The sequence below is a fragment of the Chlorocebus sabaeus genome, chromosome 16 (genome assembly GCF_047675955.1).
Source record: "Chlorocebus sabaeus isolate Y175 chromosome 16, mChlSab1.0.hap1, whole genome shotgun sequence".
NCBI lineage: Eukaryota > Metazoa > Chordata > Mammalia > Primates > Cercopithecidae > Chlorocebus > Chlorocebus sabaeus.
This window is the reverse complement of record NC_132919.1, coordinates 66,710,547-66,735,259: the sequence shown is the minus strand read 5'-3', so window position 1 is coordinate 66,735,259 and position 24,713 is coordinate 66,710,547. Positions and strand designations below refer to the sequence as shown.

General features: G+C 45.0%; 1 protein-coding gene across 1 annotated transcript in view; it reads left to right on the top strand.

Moving 5' to 3' along the window:
• Window positions 1-205: 205 nt before the first annotated feature.
• Window positions 206-24,713, top strand: part of NMT1 (N-myristoyltransferase 1) — a 44,056-nt gene continuing 19,548 nt past the window's right edge. Inside the window, exons 1-3 of the mRNA XM_008012364.3 lie at window positions 206-373; window positions 19,338-19,446; window positions 24,220-24,364. Of these exons, the coding sequence (XP_008010555.2) occupies window positions 243-373; window positions 19,338-19,446; window positions 24,220-24,364 (385 nt within the window). The 5' untranslated portion in view covers window positions 206-242. The remainder of the gene's footprint in view (window positions 374-19,337; window positions 19,447-24,219; window positions 24,365-24,713) is intronic.

Here is a 24,713-nt window from a genome sequence, read left to right as displayed (position 1 = left end):
TTTCCTCAAAGCGTGGCCGAATGCCTAGGCTTCCGGGTATTAGTGGCCCCGCCCCTTGACCCGACCGGAGCCGTCCCTGGTGATTCCTGGGTATTGCAGTCAGTTTCCTGGGAAAGAGTCGCTCCTAGTGGCAGCTCCCCTCGCCAGAAAAACTACAAAACCCAGAATGCAGCGCAAATCCCCCTTGTCCAATAGGAACCCCCCATGTAGCGGGGCGCGGGGCCCCGCTCTCGCAACTCAAGATGGCGGACGAGAGTGAGACAGCAGTGAAGCCGCTGGCATCTCCGCTGCTGCAGATGATGGAAGGGAACGGGAACGGTCATGAGCACTGCAGCGATTGCGAGAATGAGGAGGACAACAGCTACAACCGGGGGTAACGAAATCCTCGGAGTCCAATTCCCGTCCAGCCTCCCACAACCTGGGTCTCTGGGGTGCGGGGAAGTCACCGGGAGCTTAGTCTAGCACCACCCTCATATTCTTATTGGCTAAGTCACTAGGATCCTGCCTGGCGATTGGTTACTACCTTTGTCATTTACCAAGGGTGGGTGCTCTGGATATTAAGGGCCGGAGACGTTCAGTACTTTTATTATGTAAAAGTTCTATGCTATGTTCCACTCGTGTGCTTCAGGCCAGTCCTGGGAAAAGAGCATGTTGGACGATGGTTTTCGATGGTACAACACAGGACAGTCTAGTAACAGTACAGTTCAAAGGGAACGTTACTTATAGACGTGTTGTTTGAGCAACGTGACTAGCAATAAACGAATAATAAAACATTTCGCAGCAGTTCACCCTCAGTGGGGAAATTCATCAGACTATACAAACTGTATATATAATTATATTGTAAAATATCACTACGAGAGAATCCCAAAATATAAACGCACCTTATAAACCCTATGTAATTAACGATATGACAATGCTTTGATTTACATAGTTTCCATTGCTCCAGTCATAAGTATCCTGAACAATATATTAATATAATTAGATCTTCGAACATCTTTGCCTTGTTAACTTTGCAGAGTAGCCCCAGGCTTCAAGAAATGAGCGATGTTGCTTCTTGGAGAGTATTTGGAATCCTCGGGCTCCATACTGCCTATCCTGTACTTTAGGGTCTTACCATTAGTTACTATTTGTTCCTAGGGATGAAGAAACGTACCAGGCATTTGAATGTTGAATTCTTTTTCCAAAATAGTTTTTACTTCTGTAAGCCACAGCTTATCCATCTTTCTTCACATGGTTAGTGCCTGGCACTGGCACTCACGCTCTCTCTCCCTATCTTCCTGTCTATATTTGTAGATGTATTTTTAAACTGAAAGTCGTGAGAGATTTTTGGGTGTATAACTTGCTGAGTTTGAGGTAGTCTGAATTTCATAGCAGCTTGTTATTTGCAGTATTGGTGGTAGTCCAGATATAAAGGTAGAAGATTGAGGTCTTTGTAGAAACTTAAAAAAAAAGAAAAAATCTGCTACCTTATATAGAGGGGAGAACAAAGTATTACAGTCATGCGCTGCCCAAGGATTGTGTAGAAGAGATGGTCCCACAAAATTATAGTACATATTTTTATTGTATCCTTTCTATGTTTAGGTATGCTTAGATACACAAATACTTACCATTGTGTTATAGTTGCCTGCAGTACTCAGTAACATGCGGTAGCCTATTGCTCCTAGGCTACAAACCTGTATAGCGTGTTACTGTAATGTATACTGTTTAGCCTAGGCACTTAGTAGGCTATACCATCTAGGTTTGTGTAAGTACACCCTATGATGTCTGCAAGACAAAAATCACCTAACCATGCATTTCCCAGCACATATCCCTGACGTTCAGTGAAGGATGACTGTATTTAAGTGGTTTATAACCTGCTTGTAGTGAATCTTAGGTTAAAAGATCTACCTAGCTTTTATGTTCTTCAACCAGCATTAAAAATCACAGGAAGGGCTGGGCGCAGTGGCTCATGCCTGTAATCCCAGCACTTTGGGAGGCAGGGGGGGGAAGATCACGAGGTCAGGAGATCGAGACCATCCTGGCTAACACTGTGAAACCCCGTCTCTACTAAAAATACAAAAAATTTAGCCGCGCGTGGTGGTGGGTGTCTGTGGTCTCAGCTACTCAGGAGGCTGAGGCAGGAGTATGGCGTGAACCCAGGAGGCAGAGCTTGCAGTGAGCTGAGATCACGCCACTGCACTCCAGCCTGGGCTACAGAGCGAGACTCTGTCTCAAAAGAAAAAAAAAAAAAATCACAGGAAGAATGTAGAGGAATAGGAAGGTTGCCAAATTTAGTTTTTATTGCTATAACTCACAACAGATCTAATGTAATAAAAGTCTTGTTTTGAAGTTTGATGTTCCTAAAAATGGAAGAGCTGAGAAAGAGGAAGTAGGAATAGGAAGAAGGGAAAGTGAAGCTCTCCTGAGTAGAGATCTGAATCACAGATGAGAGTTGGTGAATGTGAAAGTCATTCCAGAAGTGAAAGTGTGGCATTTTCTTTGCTCTTGTTATAGTTGCTTTTATTTTTCTCTTCTTAACTGTTGTCCTGACCAGTGTCCTTAGGTTTGGGCCCTGTAATCTGTGAATCACTTTGCAAAACTGTGTGCCGGAAAGTTATTTTATTGGCCTGGTGTGGTAGCTCACATCTGTAATCCCAGCACTTTGGGAGGCTGAGGCAGGCGGATCACTTGAGGTCAGGAGTTTGAGACCAGCCTGACCAACATGGTGAAACCCCCTCTCCACTAAAAATACAAAGTTTAGCTGGACGTGGTGGTGCACTCCTGTAGTCCCAGCTACTCGGGAGGCTGAAGCAGGAGAATCGCTTGAACCTGGGAGGTGGAGGCTGCAGTGAACTGAGATTGCACCACTGCACTCCAGCCTGGGCAACAGAGCAAGAACCTGTCTCAAAAAAAAAGGGTGGTGTGCAGTGGCTCATGCCTGTAATCCCATCACTTTGGGAGGCTGAGACGGGTGGATCATGAGGTCAAGAGATTGAGACGATCCTGGCCAACATGGTGAAATCCAGTCTCTATTAATAATAGAAAAATTAGCTGGGCATGGTGGTGCATACCTGTAGCCCCGGCTACTCTGGAGGCTGAAGCAGGAGAATCGCCTGAATCTGGGAGGCAGAGGTTGCAGTGAGCTGAGATCGCGCCACTGCACACCAGCTTGGCAACAAAGCAAGACTCCATCTCCCAAAAAAAAAAAAAAACAAAAAAAAAAAAACAAATAAAATTATTTTATTTGTAGCAGAAATAAGTAATAACCTTAAAAAAACGTTGACAGTTTGCAGTGGTGTTTCTGTGCATGGTTATGGTCTGGGTGAAAAAATTATGTTTATTAGCATCCCAAATCTAAAGGTCTGTGAAAATGAGTTTGGAGGGAGCCAGTGAAAAACCAAGGGCCTAGTCTGGAGGAGAGAGTCTAATTCTGGCACTAAGAATCCGGGGGAGAGTCAACATTTTTACATGAACTTTAAGAGGAAATGGTTTTGGGGAGAAGCAGCAATTTGGGAAAATGTAGCACGGCACAGTGGAAAAGCATGGACTTTGGAATCATTTAAATCTGGTCTCAGGCTAGGCGCGGTGGCTCACGCCTGTAATCCAAGCACTTTGGGAGGCTGAGGTGGGCAGATCACTTGTGGTCAGGAGTTTGAGACCAGCCTGGTCAGCATAGTGAAACCTCATCTGTACTAAAAATACAAAAATTAGCTGGGCGTAGTGGCAGGCATCTGTAATCCCAGCTACTCGGGAGGCTGAGGCAGGATAATCGCTTGAAATCAGGGGGCAGAGTTTGCAGTGAGCTGAGATCTCTCCACTGCACTCCAGCCTGGGCGACAGAGCAAGCCTCTGATCTGAAAATCTCATCTCAAAGCTTGGCTCTGACACTTAATAGTCCTGTGACCTTGGGAAAGGTACTTAACTCAGAGTTATAGGGATTAAATGAGATAACATCTGGAATGCACTCCTCTTCCTCCCTCCTCCTCTTTCTTCACATCTTCCCTAACCTCCTAGCTTGTCCCTCTGCTCTTATCACGTGCTGTATTGTAGCTTTTATCATAACAATAAATGTAACTACATATTTGGTAATGTTTCTTAATGTGTCTGGTACCTGTCTCATCTGACAGTAAGGTGCATGTAAACAGGATTGTGTCTTCAAAATGCCTAGCACTTAGTGGGCATTAGTGAATATTTGCTGTATGAATGAATGGCAGATATTAAAATACCTAGCTTAATATTAGTGGAGTTTTATCTCCCCTCACCAAGTGAGAGGATGTCAGATTTTTCTTACATACACGTTTTCTCTCCCCAAATAATTCTCATTGTAAGCCTTACTACAATTTTTATGAAATACCTACAGAGGCTGGGCGCGGTGGCTCACGCCTGTAATCCCAGAACTTTGGGAGGCCAAGGCGGGTGGATCACGAGGTCAGGAGATCAAGACCATCCTGGCTAACACAGTGAAACCCCTTCTCTACTAAAAATACAAAAAATTAGCTGGGCATGATGGCGGGTGCCTGTAGTCCCAGCTAGTCGGGAGACTGAGGCAGGAGAGTGGCGTGAACCCGGGAGGCAGAGCTTATAGTGAGCCGAGATTGTGCCACTGTACTCCAGCCTGGGTGACAGAGTGAGACTCCATCTCAAAAAAAAAAAAAAAAGGAAATACCTACAGAAATCAAGAAGCTCCAATTTGTTGTGGAAGCTTTCCACTGTGTTTTGCTTCTTGAAATGTTTTTTGTCTTTACTTAATATTTAAAATCTTCTCAAAAATCATGTAAGAGTTGACAGAAGTTTTCCTTTCAATGCTAGAGAGTCTAAAATGTGTAATATACAATAAAGGTTAATCATAGTTCAAGCTAACCTTTATTCTCTTAGGCCCTTTTTTTTTTTTCCTTTTTTTGAGACGGAGTCTCGCTCTGTTGCCCAGGCTGGAGTGCAGTGGCATGATCTCTGCTCACTGCAAACTCTGCCTGCCGGGTACACACCATTCTCCTGCCTCAGTCTCCCAAGTAGCTGAGACTACAGGTGCCTGCCACCACGCCTGGCTAATTTTTTTGTACTTTTAGTAGAGATGGCGTTTCATCGAGTTAGTCAGGATGGTCTCAATCTCCTGACCTTGTGATCTGCCCACCTTGGCCTCCCAAAGTGCTGGTATTACAGGCATGGGCCACCACGCCCGGCCATTTAAAAAAAATTTTTTTTTTTAAAGAGACTGTGTCTCACTATGTTGCCCAGGCTAGTCTCAAACTCCTGGGTTCAAGTGATCCTCCTGCTTTAGCCTCCCAAAGTGCTGAGATTGTAAGCATGAGCCACCACACCCAGCTTCCTGGGCTCTTTTTCAGGAACTAAAGTCACAGTGCTCTATGCTAATAAAATGAGCTAAATTCATGTACTGGATTCATGGGAAATGCAGTTGTATTATTTCCTTTTTTTTTTTTGGAGACAGAGTCTCACTCTGTTGCCCAGGCTGGAGTGCCGTGGCATGATCTCGGCTCACTGCAACCTCTGCCTCCCAGGTTCAAGAAATTCTCCTGCCTCAGCCTCCTGAGTAGCTGGGACTACAGGAGCACACTGCCACGCCCAGCTAATTATTCGTATTTTAGTAGAGACGAGGTTTCACCATGTTGCCCAGGCTGGTCTCGAACTCCTGAGCTCAGGCAGTCTGCCTGTCTTAGCCTCCCAAAGTGCTAGGATTACAGGTGTAAGCCACCACGCCCAGCCAGTTGTATTAATTTCTTATGTCTCTTTGTATATGAGTTTAATTCTTGATTTTTCTAGTCTTGTGTTTCCTCCATAATTAAATCAGCATAAACATTTGATGAATATAAAACTTCATGTAGTTGTGTGTAGTGACTCACGCCTGTAACCTCAGCACATTGGGAGGCTGAGGCGGAAAAATCACTTGAGCCCAGGAGTTCGAGACAAGCCTGGGCAACATGGTGAGACCCCATCTCTATAAATAAAAACAACCCCAAACCCTTCATGTATACAATACGTATATATGTATACATGCATACATATGTAATGTGTATGGATGCATCTCTTCAGTTTTTCTATTTAAAAAATTTTTAATTTAATTTTTTTTTTTTTTTTTTGAGATGGAGTCTCACTCTGTTGCCCAGGCTGGAGTGCAGTGGCATGATCTCGGTTCACTGCAAGCTCTGCCTCCTGGGTTCATGCCATTCTCCTGCCTCAGCCTCCTGAGTAGCTGGGACTACAGGTGCCCGCCACCACGCCCAACTAATTTTTTGTATTTTTAATAGAAACAGAGTTTCACCATGTTAACCAGGATGGTCTTGGTCTCCTGACCTCATGATCTGCCCGCCTCGGCCTCTCAAAGTTCTGGGATTACAGGCGTGAGCCACTGCGCCCGGCCTAATTTTTAAATTATTATTATTACTTTGGAAGCAGGGCCTTGCTCTGTTGCCCAGTACAATGCTGTCATCATGGCTTACTGCGGCCTTTGACCTGGACTCTAGCAGTCCTCCCACCTCAGCCTCCCAAGTAGCTAGGACTGTAGACATGCACCATCATCCCTGGCTAATTTTCTTTTTAAAAATTTTCTGTAGAGATGGGGTTGCACTATTTAGCCGAGGCTGGTCTCAAACTACTGGCCTCAAGTGATGCTCCTACCTTGGCCTCCCAAACGGCTGGGATCGTGGGCATAAGCTCCTGCGCCCAGCCAGTTTTGTTTGTTTTTTACTGCACTCAATTTCCCCCAGTTACATGCCTAGCATAATTATCCTGAACAATTTAGAGGACAGTCAGACTAAGATAATCTTTATGCAGCATCCCCCTGTACTTCGTGATTCATCTATATGGTTTAATTTGATTTTTTTTTTTTTTAATGAGAGTCTTTCCAAGAAGTATTGCCAAAGAATAAATCTCATCAGTTGGCAGATTTTAATGTGGGGATAATAAGTGAAGTTTGTCTGAGTGTTTTGGAACAAAAAAGAACTTTTAGACTATTATGTTCCAGGAGTCTTTCAGAATTTATTTTGCAATGTCTTCAGTATCATTGAGATCCTGGTAAGCATGGGTCAAGAGCCCTCTGACAAGAGGTGTCTCATCTCCATCCAGCTCTCTTACTCCTTGGGACAGGTTAACATGGATTCTTTATAAGTTCTCCTCACTTCCTGGTTACGAGATATTATCCCTTATGAAAACTTAGGAGGAAAGAAAACTCTTTCTGAAAATACATTCCTTAATGCTAGCCTTACTTGCTTTTGTTTTTTTCTTCAGCTTCTCCAAGAGTCCTTCTTTCCATATTTATTTGATGGTTTATAGCTGCAGCTAGCTCTTGGAAAGAAGAAATCTTTTTAGTTCCTTTTTAATTTCTCCCTTCAACTTTTGGTTTTTCAAAACTAGATCAAAGCAGAATGGAAAGAGAAACCTCATCACTGATATCAAATAAGTGTTCTAATTTTGTTTCCCAATTAAGTGGCAATTAAAAAGAAACTAATCAAGAGCTGCTTCAAAGAGAAGAGACTGGAAAGCAGAAGAAATGGAAAGTAAATGAGAGCCTATTTCAGGGACTCGCTGCTCATGGCAAAGCAGTTTTGCTGATTTTTCACATTGTTCAACTAATATGCTCACACTAAAATTCTCCAGCTTTACTGAGTTGGCAGTTAACCCTTTCCCTATAGAGCCCATAGATTCATGAGCCATACATTTAGTAACTTCAGGAAGATGCTGCTTTAACTCTTTCTCTTTAGCTTTTTATCTGAAATCTACCCTTCAAGCCTCTCTTCTCATTCCTCAAAGATGTCGTCCTTGTGATTGTTACATTTAAGGGACACAAAATATGGTGTTCTCTATTGAGAGCGCCAAAAATACTAAACCAGAATTCCTCCACAGCCTGAAAAATGTCCCAGCACTTTGAGAGGCTGAGGTGGGTAGATCACTTGAGGTCAGGAGTTCAAGACCAGCTGGGCCAACATGGCAAAACCCCATCTGTAGTAAAAATACAAAAATTAGCTGGGCGTGGTGGCGTGGCCCTGTAGTGCCAGCTACATGGGAGGCTGAGATGGGAGAATCACTTGAACCTGGGAGGCAGAGGTAGCAGTGAGCCCATATAGCACCACTGCACTTCAGTCTGGGCGAGAGAGAGAGACTCCATCTCAAAAAAATAGACAAAAAAAAAAAACAACTTTCTAGAACTGCTCTGAGAGGCAACTGAGGAGTCACTATGGTTAAGTGTTTAGTAAAAGTTACTATTATCGCTATGTAGTGGGCGTTGTGCTAAGCCCTTTACGTGGATTATATCCTCCATGATTTCACTTATGAAGACTTTAGGGTTTTTGTTTGTTTGTTTATTTCTTTTTTTGAGACAGAGTCTCAAAAAATGGTCTCTGAACAGCATTTGATTTTACCTTGGAGTTGCAAAGTCAAAGTCTTAACTTGCCAAACAAACTCAATGTGGAATTTACACATTTGTCTCATTCCAGTTTTTTTTTTTTTTTTTTTTGAGACGGAGTCTCGCTCTGTCGCCCAGGCTGGAGTGCAGTGGCCAGATCTCAGCTCACTGCAAGCTCCGCCTCCCGGGTTTACGCCATTCTCCTGCCTCAGCCTCCCGAGTAGCTGGGACTACAGGCGCCCGCCACCTCGCCCGGCTAGTTTTTTTGTATTTTTTAGTAGAGACGGGGTTTCACCGGGTTAGCCAGGATGGTCTCGATCTCCTGACCTCGTGATCCAGCAGTTTAGTATAGCAGAGCTTTTGTGACCTCTGAAAAACAGTTATCGTCCATGACAAGAATTGGCTTGTTCACCCTCAGTACTCTCAAAAAAAGACTGTGTCACCCAAGCTGGAGTGTAGTGGCATGATCTTAACTTACTGCAACCTCCGCTTTCCAAGTTGAAGCAATTCTTGTGTCTTAATCTCCCAAGTAGCTGGGATCACAGACATGCACCACTGTACCCGGCTAACTTTTGTAGTTTTAGTAGAGACGGGATTTCACCATCTTGGCCAGGCTGGTCTTGAACTCCTGACCTTGTGATCCATCTGCCTTCACCTCCCAAAGTGCTGGCATTACAGGCGTGAGCCATCATGCCTGGCCAGACTTTTTTTTTTATTTATTTATTTATTTATTTATTTATTTATTTATTTATTTCAGACAGAGTCTTGCTCTGTTGCCCAGGCTGGAGTGCAGTGGTGTGATCTCAGCTCACCACAACCTCCACCTTCCAGGTTCTAGCAATTCTCCTGCCTCAGCCTCCTGGGTAGCTGGGACTACAGGCGTGCGCCACCCTGCCCAGCTAATTTTTGTATTTTTAGTAGAGACGGAGTTTCACTATGTTGGCCAGGCTGGTCTTGGAACTCCTAACCTCATGATCTGCCTGCCTCAGCCTCTCAAAGTGCTGGCATTACAGGCATGAGCCACCACCATGCCCAGCCAGACTTTAGTTTTTTTTTTTTTTTTTTTTTTTTGAGGCGGAGTCTTGCTCTGTCGCCCAGGCTGGAGTGCAGTGGCACTGTCTCGGCTCACTGCAAGCTCCACCTCCTGGGTTCACGCCATTCTCCTGCCTCAGCCTCCCGAGTAGCTGGGACTACAGGCGCCTGCCACCACGCCCGGCTAATTTTTTTGTATTTTTAGTAGAGATGGGGCTTCACCGTGTTAGCCAGGATGGTCTCGATCTCCTGACCTCATGATCCACCCATCTCGGCCTCCCAAAGTGCTGGGATTACAGGCTTGAGCCACCGCGCCCGGCCGTCAGACTTTAGTTTTTATAGTGAGGCTTGAGATTTGCATCTCCGCTGGTCTCTTTGACACCTCAGAGGATCCATTCTAAACTTGCTAGATTTCTTTCCCCTGCTGAATTAACTTCTGCATCTTGAATCTGCAGCAGTGTGAATCCTATCTTTGGATCCATTTAACAGCCTATGGATGTTCCCAAACTTGGGAACCAGTTTGTCTCTCCATGATAGACAAATATTTTTTTCAGAAGTCATTCTAATCGCGCCACTGCACTCCAGCCTGGGCAACAAAGTGAGACGCCGTCTCAAAAAAAAAAAAAAGAAGTCATTCTAGTGGGTGAGATTTCTGCCAGCATTGAGCCACTGCTCAAAACATTCTTGATAATGGTCTCTGAACAGCATTTGATTTTACCTTGGAGTTGCAAAGTCAAAGTCTTAACTTGCCAAACAGACTCAATGTGGAATTTACACATTTGTCTCATTCCAGTTTTAAGCAGTTTAGTGTAGCAGAGTTTTTGTGACCTCTGAAAAGCAGTTATCATGCATGATAAGAATTAGCTCGTTCACCCTCAGTACTCTGGCTTACTATCCCAGGGAAGGCCGAGGGTGGCAGCGAAAGTGGTCTTTTGTGATCCCTTCTTATAACCTGCTGTTCTTTTCACAGACCTCCCAGGGTACCTTTTTGTGTGTGTGTGTGAGATGGAGTCTCACTCTGTCACTCAGGCTGGAGTGTGGTGGCGTGATCTCGGCTCACTGCAACCTCTGCCTCCTGGGTTCAAACGATTCTCCCGCCTCAGCCTCCCAAGTAGCTGGGATTACAGGCACCCGCCACCATGCCCAGCTAATTTTTGTATTTTTTAGTAGAGACGGGGTTTCGCTATGTTGGCCAGGCTTGTCTTGAGCTCCAGACCTTAGGTGATCCACCCGCCTTGGCCTCCCAAAGTGCTGGGATTACAGGCATGAGCCACTGTGCCCAGCCCCAGGGTACCTTGATGGCAGTACTAAAGTGTTTTTATTTTTCCCATCATTTGGGATTCACACGCAGTTTTTGATATGACTAATTGGTGGGAATGTGCAGAGTCGGGGGCAGAAGTACAGGGACTAGACAGCTGATACTGATTCATGCCATGTCGTTTCCTTCTGGGCATCTTTGCCATTTCTTTCACCTCTCTTTGGGCTTTCTGAGTACTAATAGGATTACTAGTGAACTTACCATACTTCAAGAGTTAATTGATTTGCAAAAGGATTTCCTGATGTCTAAAAGTAGAATCAAAAGGATATTAGAGGTTAGGGTTTATTTTAACAAGTTTCTCTGGAAAATTTGTATTTCAGCCCAAAAAAATTCACTTTTTTTTTTTTTGAGACAAGGTTTCACTCTGTCACCCCGGTCGTAGTGCCGTGGTGCAGTCCTCCTACGTCAACCTCCCAGGTGACCGGGACTACAGGCTAATTTTTTGGTCTCTGTATATAGAGACAAGGTCTCACTATATTGCACAGGCTGGTCTCCAACTCCTGTCTTTTTTTTTCAGAGGTAGAAAACACGTGGCGATTGGTCCAAGTGCAGTGGTGTCTACGACTAATTTGTCATAACCAGTTATAGATTTCTTTGTTCCTTTTCCACTCCCCCTGCTTCACTTGACTAGCATTTAAAAAATACAAGTAAAAAACAAGTGGCCATGAGATCTGAGAGCTACAGTGAAAAAAAAAAAAAGAAGTGGCCAAATTTGTGAATTTTATTTCCCAAACTTTTTTTTTCTTATGTTGTAAACCTGTGGTCTGTGTTTAAGACATTGAAACCATTAGAAATAGTTAGAGTGGAGCTTTTTTGTTTGTGTTTTATTTACTTATTAGAGATGGGGTCTCACTTTGTCACCCAGGGTGGAGTACAGTGGCTGTTCACAAGTGTGGTCGTGGTGCACTGCTACGTCATCAGACTCCTGGGCTCAAGAGATCCTCCCGCCTCAGCTTCCTGAGTACCTGGGACTACAAATTCACGCCACCACACCTGGCTGGACCTGTTTTAACTTTTCAAGGAGTAGGACAGAGCCTAAGAAGAGAGAAGACAATGAATAAGAAAATTAGGGCTAGACATGGTAGCTCACATCTGTAATCCCAGCATTTTGGGAAGCTGAGGCAGGTGGATAGCTTGAGCCCAGGAATTCAAGACCAGCCTGGGCAACATAGTGAAACCCTGTCTCTACAAAACGTATAAAAATTAGCCAAGTATGGTGGTGTACGCCCGTAGTCCCAGCTACTCAGGAGGCTGAGGTGAGACGATCGCTTGAACCTGGGAGGTTGAGGCTGCAGTGAGCCACGATTGTGCTACTGCACTCCAGCCTGGGTGACAGAGCAAGAACCTGTCAAAAAAAAAAAAAAATTCATTATATTTTTATTTGAGATGGAGTCTCACTCGGGCTGAGTGCAGTGGTGTGATCTTAGCTCACTGCAACCTCCCCCTCCCAGGTTCAAGTGATTCTCCTGCCTCAGCCTCCCAAGTAGCTGGGATTACAGGTGTGCACCACCACACCTGGCTAATGTTTCTATTTTTTTTTGGTAGAGATGGGGTTTCACCATGTTGGCCAGACTGGTCCCAAACTCCTGACCTCAGGTGATCCACCCACTTTGGCCTCGAAAAGTGCAGGGATTACAGGTGTGAGCCACTGCGCCTGGCCTATTTTTTTAAAATTAAAAAACAGAAAGTTGAGAATTTAAAATCTCAATTAGTAGCTCAAGAGCACAGCATTTCCATTGCTCTCATGGAATATTAACACAGCTGTCCTGTGCAAACAGTACTAAAGATGTTTTGCTGACCCTCTTTTGGGCTCTAGCTTTTCAAGGTCTTATTTTAGTCTATTATGCCTGTAAAGCATCAGTCAGGCATATAACTGTTGAACTGTTAACTGTGTGCTCAGCACAACTAGAGGTGCTGTTGGAAACAGCTGTATAAGATGTAGTCTGGCCGGGTGCAGTGACTCACGCCTGTAATCCCAGCGTTGTAGGAGGCTGAGGCAGATCACTTGAGGCCAGGAGTTCGAGACCAGCCTGGCCAACGTGGTGAAACTCTGTCTCTGCTAAAAATACAAAAATTAGCCGGGCATGGTAGCACATGCCTGAAATCCCAGCTTCTCAGGAGGCTGAGGAAGAGAATCACTTGAACCCAGGAGGCGGAGATTGCAGTGAGCCAAGATCACACCACTGCACGCCAGCCTGGGCAACAGAGCAAGACTCTGTCTCAAAAATAAAAAAGATGTAGTCCTTGTTCTTAGGAAATTTTTAACGTCATTGGGAAGCCAAGAAAGCAATATAGTATTATATGTAAAAGTGTTTTAGGAGATTATAGTTTTAAAACAGGCAGACATCAGAGAACTAGAGTAGTCAGAACTTTCTGGATAAAACATGGCTCACTTTCCTCATTACTTCTAATGCTTACTCCTCTCAAACACCAAAGCTGTGTTCTGTAGCCTAGTGTGAGGAAACAATATTCTCTTGGCTTTGGAGGATTCTCAAGTCAGTTCTTATAGGGAATGAAGCCATAGCCTTTGAGGGGAAATGGCCCCAAGTCTTTAGAGATTGATGGCTCCTCCCTAGATGCTAGTTGGTTAGTTGATAACCAATTTGCCTCACATTTCTGGGCTTTGGTTTCCTCATCTATAAACAACAAGTTAAGCCAGATGGTTCTGAGATTCCAGTGTTGGAGGCTCAGCTTCCCCTCCCCTGTGATAGAGCTTTTTCTTCCCAGGCATGCAGTTTTGAGCGGATTGCATCATCCAGTAAGACTGAGAGGAGGCCCTACATATGGACTTTCGCTGCTCGTGTTGTCTGGAAGTTCCTCTTCTCTTGCCATTCATCTGCCAGCTTGCCCTTACCTCCCACCCGCTCACATACCCAGCACTGCGTTCTATTTCTAGAAATAAGTACTGAAGTTCGTTTTCCATCTCCTCCCGAAGGTCTGAATTTATACAAGAGCGTCCTTAGGATGTCTTACATCTTTGAACTTGGAATATTTTGGCCTTCATTAAAAGATGACATTTCTTGATTGCTTTTCTGCTCTGTTCCTGGACCTTTTATTCTAATTCACCCTGTATTTGCTGGGTTGGTCATTGATGAATTGATCGACTTTAGAATATAAGTCGCATAATTTTTCTATGAACTGCCATCTCCCTTCTTGAGGAGGAGGCACTTCTGTCACTGCACCAAGGCAAACTTGACTTAATTCTCTACTCTTGTTTTGGAACCAAGTGAAACAAGTTGGACTTTGATTTGCTATGTTCTAAGATTCTGGTTCTGGCCAATCTCAGTTTGAATTAAGGTGAGTGAAGCTTAGATCTCTGAGAGAGTTCTGTTTCAGTGTGCTGAATCGTAGCATGTCCTAGGATTCCTACCCAGTGGTTGTGGACTTCAAATCTCTTTAAAAAGGATGCCAGCCAGACACGGTGGCTCATGCCTGTAATCCCAGCACTTTGGGACGCCAAGGCAGGAGGATTGCTTGAGCCCAGGAGTTCGAGCCCAGCCTAAAAGTAGCCAGGCATGGTGATGCAGGCCTGTAGTCGGAATTACTCAGGATGCTGAAGCAGGAGGATTGCTTGAGCCCAGGAGTTGGAGGCAGGAGTTGGAGGCCGCAGTGAGCCATGATCGTGCCACTGCACTCCAGCCTGGGTGACAAAGCAAGACCCTGTCTCAAAAATGAACAAACAGGCAGGTGCAGTGGCTCATGCCTGTAATCCCAGCATGTTGGGAGGCTGAGGTGGGTGGATCACTTGAGGTCAGGAGTCCAAGACCAGACTGGCCAACATGGTGAAACCCTGTCTCTACTAAAAATACAAAAATTAGCTGGGCCTGATGGTGGGTGCCTGTAATTGCAGCTACTAAGGAGGCCGAGGTGTGAGAATTGCTTGAACCTGGGAGGTGGAGGTTGCAGTGAGCCGAGATCACACCACTGCACAACAGCCTGGGCAACAGAGCGAGACTCAGTCTTTAAAAAAAATAAAAATGGCCGGGCGCAGTGGCTCACGCCTGTAATCCCTGCACTTTGGGAGGCCAAGGCTGGCAGATCATGAGGTCAGGAGTTCGAGACCAGCCTGGCCAACATGGTGAAACTTTGTCTCTACTAAAAGTACAAAAAATTAGCCGGGCATTGTGGTGCGTGCCTGTAGTCCCAGCTACTCGGAAGGCTGAGGCAGGAGAGTCACTGAACCCAGGAGGCAGAGGTTGCAGTTAGCTGAGAACACGCCACTGCACTCCAATCTGGCAACAGAGCAAGACTCTGTCTCAAAAAAAAAAAAAAAAAAAAGGCCAGGCATGGCACTCACAGCCTGTAATCTAATCTTAGCACTTTGGGAGGCCGAGGTGGGCAGATCACCTGAGGTCAGAAGTTCAAGACCAGCCTGACCAACACGGTGAAACTCCATCTCTACTAAAAATACAAAAATTAGCCAGGCGTGGTGTTGTGTGCCTGTAATCCCAGTTACCCAGAAGGCTGAGGCAGAAGAATCGTTGGAACCTGCGATGAGGAGGCCGCAGTGAGCTAAGATTGTGCTGTTGCACTCCAGCCTGGGTGACAAGGCGAGCCTCCATCTCAAAAACAAAAAACATGAATCAACAAACAAACAAAAAATGATGCCAGATTCCTGGAGAAGGATTAGCCTGGCTTCTGTGGGGTCCTCTAGTTTTGTTTTCCCTTAGTCCAAATTGAGGCCATTCTTCTGTGAAATGGCATTGGCTTGCTAGGATGCTTTTTGAAGTCCTACTTTCAAGGCCTCTGAGCTTGGTTTCCTATGAATAATTAAAATTATTATAATTACCATGAAAGCTAACTGTAGCAGACTCCTTGCAATTCTGGTTTTGCTGAATTGGTTGTCCTCTGTTTGGGGGTGTTGACTGTAAGACTATGTGAACTCATAGTGTGTCTTCATGGATGGGGCTCAATACTTGGTAGCTCAGTGAAAATGACTCATTAAAGGAAAAAAAAATGCAGCTAGAAGCAGTGGCTCACGCCTGTAATCCCAGCACTTTGGGAGACTGAGGCGGGTGAATCACCTGAGGTCAGGACTTTGAGACCAGACTGACCAACATGGTGAAACCCCGTCTCTACTAAAAATACAAAAATTAGCTGGGCGTGGTGGCACATGCTTGTAATCCCAACTACTTGGTAGGCTGCGGCAGGAGAATCCCTTGAACCTGGGAGGCGGAAGCTGTAATGAGCTGAGATTGTGCCATTGCACTCCAGCCTGGGCAACAAGAGTGAAACTGTGTCTCAAAACAACAACAACAACAACAAGACTTCCCTCTGTTAGCCATGTACTTGATATACAAGTTGAAACAGGATTGTTGCTTAGTGACTGGCTGCGTGTACAAATTCAAGCCAATATAAGGAAAATGAAATTTGCTCTCTGATTTTATTTTCAGTCTTGGAGATTTCTAGACATTTGTATTGGCAATGCATAAAGCAGAACAAGAGTTCAGCCCAAGATCCGTACACAAAAATTGGATTCATGAGGTGATAGCTACATGGAAGTATCTCCACACAATAGCAAGAACAAAGGCAGGAAGGTAGTTTTTACAGTGATTTTGCATATTTGTAAAGACTTTTAAAGTTGAAAGAAGTAATTTCTTCTATTTTCCCTGTGTGAAATTAATGTTTAGTAAGTATCCAGTTGGTTAATCTACAGCAGTTCTTCACCTTACCTTTTTGATTCTTTCTTTTGTAGAATTATAAAAAGTTACTCGTATGGTAATTCATATGCTGGGACCAGATAATTTGTTCCATAAGCTGATATGAATAAGAATTTATATTATAAATTGTATCCAACAGTGGTACACTGCTTTGTCTCCTAATGTCAGGCAGGGTTTTTTTGTTTGTTTGTTTGTTTTTTTGAAACAGAGTTTTTCTCTTGTTGCCCAGGCTGGAGTGCAGTGGTGCAATCTTGGCTCACCACAACCTCTACCTCCCAGGTACAAACGATTCTCCTGCCACAGCCTCCCGAGTAGCAGGGATTACAGGCATGTGCCACCACGCCTGGCTAATTTTATATTTTTGGTAGAGATGGGATTTCTCCGTGTTGGTCAGGCTGGTCTCAAACTCCTGATCTTAGGTGATCTGCCTGCCTCGGCCTCCCAAAGCGCTGGGATTACAGGCGTGAGCCACCGCACCTGGCCTATGAGCAAGTTTTTAAATCTGTTTTTTTTTTTTTTTGAGATGAAGTTTCGCTCTTTTTGCCCAGGCTGGAGTGCAATGGCGTGATCTCAGCTCACCGCAACCTCTGCCTCCCGGGTTCAAGCGATTCTCTTGCCTCAGCCTCTCGAGTAGCTGGGATTACAGGCATGCACCACCACGCCTGGCTAATTTTTGTGTTTTTAGTAGAGACGGGGTTTCTCCATGTTGGTCAGGCTGGTCTTGAACTCCCGACCTCGGGTGATCTACCCACCTCAGCCTCCCAAAGTGCTGGGATTACAGGCGTGAGCCACCGCGCCTGGCCAAGTTTTTAAATCTTATAATACTGCACATAATCCTGAGACTGATGTGAAAATATCTGGAGTAGGAAAACCACAGAGTTGTCCTAGGCTGCAGATGGTCCTGTGTGCGATAACAAAATTGAGTTATTAAGAAGAAGTTATCTTTAGGCCATAAATGACTCTATGGTTTCTGTTCTTTGCCATGGCTTTGGGGGTTTTGCTGAGCATCTGGTTTTAAGGAAGTTACGTTATTTCCCCTTTGAATGTTCTCAGTCTTCCTTCTATGTTAATGCCTTCTGGGTCTCATTAATATCATACCAAGTAGGTGCACTTGTATCTAGACTTCATTACCTTATGCTTGGACTAAAGGAACCTCCAGACTTAACTGGATCTCTCCCTGTCACAGTCTTTTTGCATCAGGGACATTGAGAGGCCTGGCCAGATGGAAGCTGTGGGAGGCAAGGGTGGACAGCCTAAGTGGGAACTGAGGGTGATGGGCCTAGGGAAAAATTGGGCTTGACACCTTCCAAGTTAAGAAGCTGCCGTCACTCTAGGATTTCAAGCATGAGAGAGACACATGGAAAGCCGTTTTCACAGAGGTAAGTCCCACAGCTATATAGAGTTCAGGTGATACAGAACGATTGTGAAGGCAGAGAGATCCAGAAAAGGCTGGAGGTAACTCCAGGGGTAAGGTCATGAAGTCTGGATGTGAGCCTTTCTCCCAGGAACAGGAAGAGATAGGAGAATCTGAAGACGTTCTATGATGGGAAATGGCAGCATGTGATTTCAGATCACTGTCTCCCTGTATATATGCATATATACAGTATCTCTCTGTGAGATGAGAGTAATATTTATAATAACTCCCAGGCATTTTGAGACTCTGAAGTCTTTCTGAATTATAAATGGTATTTACCATAATGTTAATGGAAAAATGTATTTTATGTTGTTTTAATTCTTGGGGTTTTGGGTGGTTTTTTTTTGTTTTTGTTTTTTGGTTTTTTTTTTTTTTTGAGACAGTGTCTGGCTCTATTGCCCAGGCTGGAGCATAGTTGTGTGATTTTGGCTCACTGCAGCCTCCTTCTCCCAGGCTTCAAGCCACCCTCTCAACTCAGCCTCCCAAGTAGTTGGGACTACAGGTGTGCACCACCACACCTGGCTAATTTTTGGATTTGTGGTAGAGATGGGGTTTCACCATGTTGCCCAGGCTGGTCTCAGACTCCTGAGCTCAAGTGATCTGCCTGCCTCGACCTCCCAAAGTGTTGGGATTGTGGGCATAACCCACCATGCCAGACCTTTCAATTCTTTGAGAATTGGTTATCTAGAATATACAGTTAAAATTATCCCTGCATTTAGCTGATCCTACAGATTAGGATTCACTGTACTCAGGTTGGACTCCTAATTTTGACTTTTCTTTTTTCTTTTTCCTTTGCTTTTTCTTTTTCTTTTTCTTTTTCTTTTTTTTTTGAGACGGAGTCTCGCTCTGTCGCCCACGCTGGAGTGCAGTGGCCGGATCTCAGCTCACTGCAAGCTCCACCTCCCAGGTTTACGCCATTCTCCTGCCTCAGCCTCCCGAGTAGCTGGGACTACAGGCGCCCGCCACCTCGCCCAGCTAGTTTTTTGTGTTTTTTTTTAGTAGAGATGGGGTTTCACCGTGTTAGCCAGGATGGTCTCAATCTCCTGACCTCGTGATCCGCCCGTCTCAGCCTCCCAGAGTGCTCCCTTTTCATACTGTGTGCTCCAGATCCAACTGGGGAAAATCATGAAACCTAATACATTTGGGAGGTGGAGGAAGGAAGGGCAACGCATTCCAGAAAGCCCACCACTGCCTTTTGGCTGTCATCCTTTTACATTCAGAGTTCAAGGAAGTATTGTGGTATGAATGCCTTGTTAACAATTATCATTTGCGTTTGGTGCCATTACCCTGGCAATCTAAAGAAAATAAGCAACATAAAAGCAAGAACGGAAAAGGCCCTTTCACACAAATAGGACATCCCTTGCCCTGCACTCCCTCCCTGAAAGCTGAGGGGGCGCGAGTCAGGAGGAGTGCTGGCGTCCTCCAAATGCCCTTTCTGGACCTGGGTTCTTCAGCCTGCTTCTGAAGCCAAAGGCTTGATTAAGGAAGGTCTGACTCCACAGAAAGCTCTTTGTCATGGGTAGCACAAAACAGATTTTTTTTTTTAAATCCTGCATCAGTATTTACTTTTTGTTGCAGTGGTTTGAGTCCAGCCAATGACACTGGAGCCAAAAAGAAGAAAAAGAAACAAAAAAAGAAGAAAGAAAAAGGCAGTGAGACAGATTCAACCCAGGATCAGCCTGTAAAGGTAACAAGGAGGCTCTGTTTTTTGTGACTGAGTCACTTTTTCACATGAGAGAGTTTTGAGGTGAATGTATAGGAACAACTTGGATTGACATTCTCCACTGGTATTACTTCAAGATGGAAGAGTTGGATCCCACTGCTGTCCTCTGCTGCCCTAGACCTAGGTGACGAAACTGCTCTCAGTACCCTAAAAGACACGGCAAGTCAGACACTGACTCCCAAGCATGGTGCCCATCAGAATGGACAGGTGCATACTGCATGTGCTGCTGTGCCAGTGCCCCGGGGAGCTACGTGTGACAGCTCCTGGTGCCTAGAGCAGTGGTTCTCTGTCTTAAGTCCCCACCGCTCTGACAATGAAAGGCCCCCCTTTCTTTTTGAGACAGGGTCTTACTCTGTTGCCCAAGCTAGAGTGCAGAGCATGATTATAGCTCACTACAGCCTCCACTCCTGGGCTCAAGTGATCCTCCCACCTCAGCCTCCCAAGTAGCTGGAACTGCAGGTGCATGCCACCACACCTGTCCAATTTTTTTTTTTTAATTTTTTGTAGAGATGGAGTCTCACTGTGTTACCCAAGCTGGGTCTTGAACTCCTGGGCTCAAGCAGTCCTCCTGCCTCAGCCTCCCAGAGTGCTGGGATTACAAGCATGAGCCACTGCATTCAGCCAGAGACCTCTTCTTAAGACCTTTATATATTTGCAAACATTCTCTTAATGCCATAGCCCTTATAATGAAAACCATGAGTCCCACAGAGTCTTTCTGAGTTCTACTCCATGAGAACCACTGGCCTAAGGCTTACAACCCGAGAGTGATGCACTGGCATGAAACCCAGAGATATGGGTAAGGATCGTTTTGTTTCTTAAATAAAACATCATTACAAAATAAAACAATTTCAGGTAAGTCTTGTCTTCCTCAAAGTAGCTGACAGGGGCAAGGGGACAACTCAAACATATTCATAATTCACCTTTTAAAACTGTCTCTGAGACCAGGCACGGTGGCTCATGCCTGTAATCCCAGCACTTTGGGAGGCCAAGGCGGGTGGATCACCTGAGGTCAGGAGTTCAAGACCAGCCTGGCCAACATGGTGAAACCCCATCTTTACTAAAAATACAAAAAATTAGCTGGGCGTGGTGGCAGGCGCCTATAATACCAGCTACTTGGGAGGCTGAGGCAGGAGAATCGCTTGAACCCAGGAGGCGGAGGTTGCAGTGAGCTGAGATCATGCCACTGCACTCCAGCCTGGGCAACACAGTGGGACTCTGCCTCAGAAAATAAAAATTAAGTGGCCAGTCACGGTGGCTCACACCTGTAATCCCAGCACGTTGGGAGGCCAGGGTGGGTGGATCACGAGGTCAGGAGTTTGAGACCAGCCTGGCCAACGTGGTGAAACCCCATCTCTACTAAAGATACAAAAAAAAAAAATTAGGCGTGGTGGCGCGTGCCTGTAATCCCAGCTACTCAAGAGGCTGAGGCAGGAGAATCGCTTGAACCCAGGAGGTAGAGGTTGCAGTGAGCCGAGATTGCACCATTACACTTCAGCCTGGGCAACAGGGCAAGATTCCATCTCAAATAAATAAATAAATAAATAAATAAAATTTTTAACAACAACAAAAAAAAGAACTGCCTCTGAAACAGTTTATAAGCCTCGTAAAAGTCCATTCTCATTCCGGTATACCCACGTTTTGCTTTCTGCCTCAAATGTTATGCTTCAACTTGAATCTACTACCTTATTGAGATATGACTTCAAGTAATTTTTTGCTATTTCAAATATAAAACCCACTATGAAAAAAATACCATTATTATTTAATATCATGTTGCACTTCATTTAAATTAGCTCCAAACCAACCATCACCATCCCTACAAGGTAGGTGGGGGTCTTCCCTTTTTTTTTTTTTTTTTTTTTGAGACGGAGTCTTGCTCTGTCGCCCAGGCTGGAGTGCAGTGGTGCGATCTCGGCTCACTACGAGCTCCACCTCCCGGGTTCATGCCATTCTCCTGCCTCAGCCTCCTGAGTAGCTGGGACTACAGGCGCCCGCCAACATGCCTGGCTAATATTTTGTGTTTTTAGTAGAGACGGGGTTTCACCGTGTTAGCCAGGATGGTCTCGATCGCCTGACCTCTTGATCTGCCCGCCTCGGCCTCCCAAAGTGCTGGGATTACAGGCATGAGCCACCGCGCCCAGCCTGGGTCTTCCCTTTTTATTTATTTAGTTTATTTTTGAGACTCTGTCGTTCAGGTTGGAGTGCAGCAGTACGAACATGGCTGACCGCAGCCTCATCCTCCTGGGCTCAAGCAGTCTTCCCACCTCAGCCTCCCAAGTAGCCGGGACTACAGGTGCACACCACAACACCCGGCTCATTTTTTGATTGTTTGTAGACACGGGGTCTCCCCACGTTGCCCAGGCTGATCTCTAACTCAGGCTCAAGAGATCTAGCTGCCATGGCCTCCTAAGTTGCTGGGATTACAGGAGTGAGCCACTATACATGGCCGATAATTTATTTAATAAACAGCAAGGGGAAGAAAATTAAAATGCCACCTCCCAGGACTAAGCAATATGAACATACTAGTTTATATTGTTGCTTTCCTTTATAACCTAAGTGAAAAATAGAAAAGTAAATAAAAGTATTAGAAGAAAGTGTATGTATTTTTATTAACTTAAGTCTGACATAAGACCCAGAAGCCATAAAACAGAAATTGACAAATATAAAACTTTGTAGAAGTCAAAAGATAAACAACAATCTGGGAAAATATTTGCAACATACATATTAGTTTAAAATGATTGAATAGGCAGTTCAAAAAGAAAAAAATGTTTAATCAGTGAATAAGATGGTTAAAGTCATAATGGAAGAAATGACCATTAAAGCGATAATTTTTTCTCTTAGATTGGTATAGATTAAGGCTTGGTAAACTTTTTTTTTTTTTTAATCGGGACAACGGTCTCACTATATTGCCCAGACTGGCCTTGAACTCCCGGGCTTAAGCAGTCCTCCTGCCTCAGCCTCCCAAAGTCCTGGGATTACAGGTGTGAGCCACCACGCTCAACTGAGGCTTGGTAAATATAACGGTGAGGGTCTGGAGCTACTCTCTTACACTGTTCATTGGATTATTGATAGTCTCATTTTAGAGAGCAAATTGATGATAAATAATTTCAAAAGTGCATACCTTTTGACCCAGCAAGCCTCTTTCTTAACTTCATCCTACAGAAATATATATCCCAGTGGGTAAAAATAGATGTATAAGAAAATTTATGCCGGGTGTGGTGGCCTATAATCCCAGCATTTTGGGAGGCTGAGGTGGGCAGATTGCTTGAGCCCAGGAGTTCGAGGCCAGCCTGGGCAACATATTGAGACCCCCATCTCAACAAAAAAACAAACAGAAAAATTATCTGGGCCTGGTGGCACATGCCTATAGTCCCAGCTACTCAAGAAGCTGAAGTGGGAGGATCTCTTCAGCCCATGAGGTTGAGGCCGCAGTGAGCCATCATTGTGCCACTGCACTCCAGCCTGGGCGACAGAGTGAGACCCTGTCTCGAAAAGAAATTCACTGCAACGTTGTTGTATTACTGAAGAACAAAATCACTAAAATGCCCATGAGTAGGGGGCTGGCTAAATATACTGTGGTCCATACATACAGTGGATACAGCAGATTTAGTTGGTAGAATGGGTAGGTCCATGTGTTTTCACCTGGAGAGGTCTCTAAGACATAGCTTTAAAGAGCAGTTTGTACGATAATATTATATGATCCACTTTTAGTTTTTGAAAAGTGTGTGTGCATTTGGAACTTGCATGCAAAAAAGTCTGGAATTATATTTGCCTCTTCTCACCTTCCCAAGTGAAGACTGTTGATGACAAGCATTATATTTGGGGGATGGGATTGTTGGATGTTTACTTTCTGTGTGTCTTACACATTTCTGCATTATTTGAAATTTATATTGAGCATGTATTACTTTTGCCTTCAAACAACATAAGACTAGTAAGGAGAGAAACCCTGCAGGCAGCACCCACCCATCATACAGCTCATTGTCAACCACTTTTTCTTCGGTTGTAATGACCTCTGGGATTAGGACAGAGGAACCAAACCCCTTTAAGTTGTACCTCGTAACTCTTTTTTTTTTTTTTTTTTTTGAGATGGAGTCTTGCTCTGTCACCCAGGCTGGAGTGCAGTGGCGCAATCTTGACTCACTGCAACATCTGCCTCCCAGGTTCAAGCAATTCTGTCTCAGCCTCCTGAGTAGCTGGGATTACAGGGACATGCCGCCATGCCTGGCTAATTTTTTGTATTTTAGTAGAGACAGGGGTTCACCGTGTTGCCAAGGCTGGTCTTGAACTACTGAGCTCAGGCAGTCCACCTCCCTCGGCCTCCCAAAGTGCTAGGATTACACCACCGCGCCCAGCACTCTTTTTTTTTTTTTTTTTGAGACAGAGTCTAGCTTTGTCACCCAGGCTGGAGTGCAATGGCACCATCTCAGCTTACTGCATCCTCCACCTACCAGTTTGAAGTAATTCTTCTGCCTCAGCCTCCCCAAATCGCTGGGATTACAGGTGCCTACCACCATACCTGGCTAATTTTTGTATTTTTAGTAGAGACAGGGTTTCACCATGTTGGTCGGGTGGGTCTTGAACTCCTAACCTCAAGTGATCCACCTGCCTTGGCCTCCCAAAGTGCTAGGATTACAGGCATGAGCCACTGCACCCAGCCCCCCTTAACTCTTGAACTCGTAATTAATCAAAAGTCATACTAATATAATGCGCCTTTTCTCTCCCCAACTTTGTCTTGTCCAGATGAACTCTTTGCCAGCAGAGAGGATCCAGGAAATACAGAAGGCCATTGAGCTGTTCTCAGTGGGTCAGGGACCTGCCAAAACCATGGAGGAGGCTAGCAAGCGAAGCTACCAGTTCTGGGATACGCAGCCCGTCCCCAAGCTGGGTATGTATATGCTCGCTTTCTTTGCCAGGTCGGGGTGATGGATTTGCCTTGGCTGTGCCTTCATGAGGGTTTCATGCTGAATTATTGTAGGGAGGGCAGTAGAGTCCTAGAATTCCTTGGTAGTTTTTCAGAGGGTGGTCTTTAAAAACGCAGCATAAAGGCCGGGCGCGGTGGCTCAAGCCTGTAATCCCAGCACTTTGGGAGGCCGAGACGGGCGGATCACGAGGTCAGGAGATTGAGACCAACCTGGCTAACACGGTGAAACCCTGTCCCTACTAAAAAATACAAAAAATTAGCCGGGCGTGGTGGTGGGCGCCTGTAGTCCCAGTCACTTAGGAGGCTGAGGCAG